Genomic DNA, 6,855 nt, shown 5'->3' on the forward strand with positions numbered 1-6,855 from the left:
AAATGTTTAAACAACTGTTCCTCCCTATTCGAATTGGAATTTGATATTTGGTCTAATGCTTGTAAATATTTGGTTTCAAACTGTATCAGTTTCTTTTTTTATATTAGAATATATTCTAGAGTTACATCTTATTCTAATGCTAATATCATTTAAAAATATCTCAAAAAATAAAGATAAAATTGGATGGCCCAATTAAAAATAGTAATGATAAAAAAATCTCAATTCATGTTTGGATGGTGTGTATTGGCTACAGATAAAATTAAATAAAATTTACAGGTAAATTTCTAACTGAGACTCAATCAGAATTAGTTCCAAGAACTTTAGCACTTAGAAATACCTAGGAATGTAATATAATTTGTCATTTCTGAAGACTTGTACCAAAAGCATTTCAAATCAAATTTCATAAATTATTTTACTTAGTGTAAATATAACGCTTTCCTTTTTTCATGGTTATATACATTTCAAGTTATATAGCTCTTCTTAATTTTTTTTTTGCTTTCCTTTTGTCATTTTCCTATTCTTCTTTCCCACCACAATTCTCCTTTCATTTCTCATCTCATATTTCCTGTTATTTCTGAGCTTCAATAATATTTTTTACCTGTCTTCTTTTGTTTTACATTCATGTATATTTTCATGTAGCTTTTAATAATTGAAGTCCATCTTCTGTTCTTCAGCAAGGAATAATAAGGAATAATTTGTTCCTATTTTATGTCTGCTGTAATTCTGTATTTTGAGAGTTTGATAAGAATACATACTCAGTCTTTCCCTTTATAGAGTTATTGTCTAATTTTGGGAAACTTTATCAGTGAACTACATCAGTAGTAGGCACTATTAGGAAACATATACATATATTAAATTTATTATTGAAAGTTTATACTTTTGCCACTAAAACAATATAAATACTATAACCTATTATTGGATAAAAAGATTGAAGTAATTTTTGAAGTATATATATGTATATACTTCATATATAAATGATGTGTTTTGATGTCGTACACTTACTGATAATATTTCTCTTTTGTTTATGAGTTTTTCAAATCTTTTGGGTGTTATAAAATATAAATTAAAGAAATATTAACATTTAACATTTATGCATAGAATATGCACTCAACAAATACATTATTACAATTTTAGTTGTTTCACCCTAAATCATAAGAGAAAAAGCAAACTGATTTAAGCGTATTCAACAAGTAATCTGAAGCTCATGGGTCTAAGTAATCTTCATAATTTGAACCTAATGGCCATATTCTGTTTATTCTGTCATGTTGTTTCACCAGATACAAGAATACAAGTAGATCTTCAATATATTGTGATAAATCCTTGTATCAGGGAACTGAACAAAAATACTTTCTATAACATCATTGTGCTTTTCAGAGGTTTGATCTGGAAGATTATGAACTGGATAATCCAAGGCAGTGGTTCTCACAGAATCCTAGTGCTTTATGCACCGACACTGTGTTCAAATGCATATGCAGACATTTGCTATAGTGGAACTATCTGGATAACACCTGCCATTTCTGTGTCTAGAATGATAAAATTGTGATCTGACAATTCACTGATTTATATCACCCTGTGTTGGCTCATCTTCTGTCTCATAAGGAGCATCACTGTACCACATGTGGAAAGCAGTGAGATATGAAATTCAGAAACATTGCATAGAATAGAACCATCAGATATAACCACTTACTTTTCTGCATGTTCACTTTATCTATGGACATATTGTTTTATCTTCTTTTTATCTTAGTAAGTTATAATTAACAGATATTACATATTATGTGACATTTCAATAAATATTTACAAAATTAAATAATTAAATCAGGATAGTTAACATATACATAAACTTGCATGCTTATTTACTGAATATAATTTGAATTTCTACTCAGTTTTCTCCAGCGTGCAACATGCCTTAATTACTATACTCAAGATAATGTATGATTAATCATCCCAAATTAATGATCCCATCTTTCTGTATATATCTTTTGACCAACATCTCATTCTGTCTCCACAATCCATTTCTTTTATTTTCAGGTCTACCAATGTGTTCTCTAATTCTATGACTATGATTTCAGGTTCTACATTTCAGTGAGATCTTAAGTAATTTTCTTTTCTCTCTCTTTGATTCCCCTTAGCATAATGACCTCCAAATTTATTAACATTATTACAATACACAGAATTTCCTTCTTAAATGTTGAGGGATATTTCAAACTATGTGTGTGTGTCATTATGATTTCATTAGTGCACACAGGTTGTTTTTATATATTGGATTGTTATAAATTATGTTGAAATAAAAATTGAGAGATAATTATTCAATATAATTATTTAATTTCTCCTGTATAAATATCCCCAAAATAATATTGCTAGGTCCTCCTAGATTCTAAGTTCTTTTTCTTTTGCATTTTGTTTTTGTCCATTATTTTCTTCTTTCCTTCTCCCAACACCTGTCTATAGCCCGTAGCTCCTCAGGTAGGGAGCTACGTGAGTCATGAACACTTCTATGTTGAGATTTAGTGTGGCTTGAACTTTGGCAGGTCTTGTGCATGTGTCACCCCCTTTGTGAGTGTGAATGCACATGTGCAACTGCCGTTCTATGTCTGGAAAATACCATTTCCTTGTACTTATTCACCATGTCTAGCTTTAAAATCTTTCTGCCCCATTCTACAATAATTCTAAAACCTTAAGAGGAGGAGTGTGATACAGATATCTATTTTGAAGGCTGTCTTTTATTGCCTTTATCTTGGTCAGTTAGGGTTCTCTTTGTTAATTGTCATTTACAGTAAAACTTAGCATCCATGATGAGGATTGAGGGATACATTAATCTATGAGTATAACAACAAGTCATTAGGAGTCTGTTTAATACAGTGTCTATTTAACAGAGTAATACTAGTAGATTATTCCCTCAAATTGTGACCTTTGTCATTACTATATCTTGGCCCTGCTTCAACTTAGAAAAATCAAGCAAATATTCACATGGAAGTTTCACCCTTAATGGTTAGCTTTCATTGTGCTGCAATGTGCTACACATACTACTCAATGAAAAAAAGCAGTCACAAACCTTGTTATATTTAAAGTTCTTGATAATACTACTTTCAAAATGTATGAAGTGCTGTTTCAGCACTAATTAAATTTATACTTCTCTGTTAATTAGACATGTTCAGAAATTGTTCAGGTACCTGTTCGTCTTTAGGTTGGTTGGGACATTAAAATACAAATGTGATTTCATACAACTCAGCTTTCCCTGATTCTCCTTTAGGTATACTGATAACAAAGCCAATGAAGAGAGTGAATCATTCTGTGACATCAGAGTTTGTGTTCCTGGGACTCACAAACTCCTGGGATATCCAACTGCTGCTCTTTCTGGTATCCTCAATGTTGTATGTGGCAAGCATGATGGGAAACTGTCTCATAATTTTCACTGTAGCGTCTGATCCTCATCTACACTCCCCTATGTACTTTCTTCTGTCCAACCTCTCCTTCATTGATGTAGGTATTTCTTCTGCCACTTCACCCAAGATGATTTTTGACTTATTCAAAAAGCACAAAGTCATCTCCTTTAGAGGTTGTATTATTCAAATCTTCTTCATCCATGCAATTGGGGGTGTGGAGATGGTGCTGCTCATAACCATGGCCTTTGATAGATATGTGGCCATATGTAAGCCACTTCATTATCTGACCATGATGAGCCCACAGATGTGCATCTTCTTTTTAATTACTGCCTGGGTAGTGGGTCTTATACACTCTGTGATACAACTGGTTTTCATAGTAAATTTACCTCTCTGTGGTCAGCTATTGGACAGCTTCTACTGTGACCTTCCTCAATTCATTAAACTGGCTTGCATGAACACATATAGACTGGAACTACTCGTCTCAATCAGTAGTGGATTCATGTCTGTGGGTTCCTTCTTCATATTGATCATTTCCTATATTGTCATCATATTTACTGTTCTGAAACACTCTTCAAGTGGTTCCTACAAAGCTCTGTCTACACTTTCAGCTCACGTGACTGTAGTGGTCTTATTCTTTGGTCCCACCATATTTTTCTATACATGGCCTTCTTCCTCTACACACCTGGATAAGTTTCTGGCACTATTTGATGCAGTTGTTACTCCTTTTTTGAACCCTCTGATCTACACATTGAGGAATCAAGAAATGAAGGTGGCAATGAGGAGAGTATTCAGACATCTAATGGGCTATAGACAAATCTCTTGAATAACTACATTGCAGAAAGTATTAACTAAAATGGAGATTAATGGTTAGCCAATCTCTGAAGAAAACCTGTGTTTGCATATATATATATACATATATATGTATATATATATATATACATATATATATACTCACATATCTACCATTTTGCATGGAACTTATAAAGAAGGGACAATTTCTTCCAAATGAAGACAAAAGTTCCATGTATTTATAGTGGAAAGGCTTTATTAATCAGGAGCTTTAATTCTTGAGGATTAGCTTTAGTTTGAAACAAACTGTTAAACATACAGGTAAGGAAATGTCTCTTTAACACTTTCAGAACATGGAAAATTCTCATTTTTATAGAAAATGCTTTCACGAGCTATAATCTCTAGCTATATTCCATGGAACATTTATCTTGGGACATTGAACGAAGTGATGTGCATGTATGTAAAATTGCATATACTCTTTTCCTATTTTGTGGACTTTTCAGATATTGGAAGACTGTTAGAGCTTTCAGAGAACACATGGGAGTCTAATGTGTGCAAGTGGAAATTTTATGAACTCTGTGTGGAAGAGCAAGAAGAAGCCAACAGAATGTACTGACATTTTCCACTTACAGAACAGATTGCTCTTCAAAGCCTTTTAATTTCCATTTGTCTTACATATAAATTTTCTCTATTACTATAAAATAATTTATTTTTGAGGATTTCATAATGACTATAGTATTTATATCATTTTCACATTTCCCTCTTGCCTCCTCTAATATCCTTCCTCATTCTTTCTCAAATTCATGACTGCTTCTTTAATTATTACTACTATGTGCACACACACATACAGATATCTTTCTGAGTCCACTTAGTATTGCAAATATGCACAAGCATTTATGCCTAACCACATGAGATTGAACAATCTATTAGGGATGTCATTCCTTATGAAAAACTGATTCATATTCTCCCAGAATTCACTAATTTACTGTATCAGAATGAGTGTAATAAGTTCTCTTCTAGAATCTAATGATGTCTACAGCTATGGGTAGTTTTCTAAGTGTACAGTACCAGTCATGGGTTTCCTCTGTTTGGTCCAGTTAGACAGCTATTGGTTATTTTTCAGGTAGAAATGCCATTCTTGCACTATTGGGTTTATCTTGCCAGGTTGGTCATTGTTATAGTTCATAGACTTTAGAGCTGGGTAACATTATTCATTGCTCTTCTCTTTTGAAGCTTGAATAGCACTTTCAGATATTATGAAATAACTGAATAGAGATAGAGAAGAGATCACATTGCTTAAAGCAACAGAGAAAGAGTGGGTAATGCTATCCCTGCTCAATGCCATAATAATGATGTCATAATGAGTACCACATCCCAGACATGTAGCTGCAAATGTTCTCTTTTACTCTTCTGTGGGTTCCTACACAGAATTTTGGCATCACCAAAATTCAGATTATATTTTTATATAAATAAAATACATCAATTTTAAAACATGTACAAATATGAATGAGAGTTAGACGGAGGCCCGCGGCTCAAGGTCGCCAGTCACCATCCTGTCTCCAGCAGCTCAGCCAGGGAAGCGCCTAACCTGCAAAGGATCCCACGGTTAGATTGAGCCTCTGCGGTCCAGTCCGAGGTCGCCAGCCACCATTTTGCACAGGTAGCTCAACCAGGTATGCAGAGGGCACCAGAGTAAAGTATTGCCCAGGACACAGCCTGCCTGGGTTCCTTCCACACCAGGGAGCCCAGCAGCTCTACAGCTGCCTGGGTACACATCCTGTGGGGAGCATCTGACCTGCAGAGGGTCCCACGGTTAGACAGATCCCACCATCCAAGTTTGCCAGCCACCATCTTGGCTTCAGCAGCTCAGCCAGGGAAGCACCTGACCTGCAGAGGGTTCTGCAGTTAGATGGAGGCCCTCTGTCTGAGGTCACCAGCCACCATCCTGGCTCCGGCAGCTCAGCCAGAAAAGTTCCTGACCTGCAGGGAGTCCCGCAGTTAGACAGAGCCCTAAGGTCTGAGGTATCCACCATCTTGGCGCTGGTAGCTCAGCCAGCTCAGCCAGGGGAACACCTGAACTGCAGGAAGTCCCAAGGTTAGGGAGCCCTGTGGTCCAAGGTTGCCACCATCTTGGCTCCTGTGACCAAGCAGCCAGCTCAGCCAGAGACCTGTGCCACATCTGACATCGGGAAGATCCCACTACCTAATATTCTCTAGAGAACCAGCAGGATCTGGTTAATCGCCACTGCCCCTTTACATCGGATATGGTGACACATCCCACACAGGGAAGATCCTAGTTCCTGAAACTCACTCAAGAACAGACAGGAGCAGGGTATTTGGTAGAAGGGGGCAATCGAGGGATCAGCAGAGCATTTGAAACCCACAATAAGCCCTATCCTGGGCTGTTAGCCCTACAGAGTGTTCAGCTCGTGGAGTGGCTCCACAATCTTTACTACCAGGCAGATAAAACAGGCAACACCAGGTACACAGAGACAACCCAAGTATAGCATTGCTTGGAGCAGGACACACTAGGACTCCAACGACACCAAAGATTAGGGGAGCACACCAGCAATCTGTACCAAGGGAAACCCAGTCATCCAGCGGTACGGAAATAGCCTTATAGCCCACAGAAGGTTCAAGCACGAGCCAGTAACTGCTGTCACTAACCAACTAACCTCAGAGA

General features: G+C 36.4%; 1 protein-coding gene across 1 annotated transcript; it reads left to right on the top strand.

Annotated features, from left to right (window-relative positions):
- The first annotated feature begins 3,252 nt into the window (after nucleotides 1–3,252).
- LOC127684526 (olfactory receptor 4F15-like) lies at nucleotides 3,253–4,206 on the top strand. Its single transcript, XM_052181438.1, has one exon. The coding sequence runs from the start codon at nucleotides 3,271–3,273 to the stop codon at nucleotides 4,204–4,206; it is 936 nt and encodes a 311-aa protein (XP_052037398.1). The 5' UTR covers nucleotides 3,253–3,270.
- The last annotated feature ends 2,649 nt before the right edge of the window (nucleotides 4,207–6,855 follow it).

This window comes from Apodemus sylvaticus, chromosome 5 (assembly GCF_947179515.1).
Source record: "Apodemus sylvaticus chromosome 5, mApoSyl1.1, whole genome shotgun sequence".
Taxonomy (NCBI): domain Eukaryota; kingdom Metazoa; phylum Chordata; class Mammalia; order Rodentia; family Muridae; genus Apodemus; species Apodemus sylvaticus.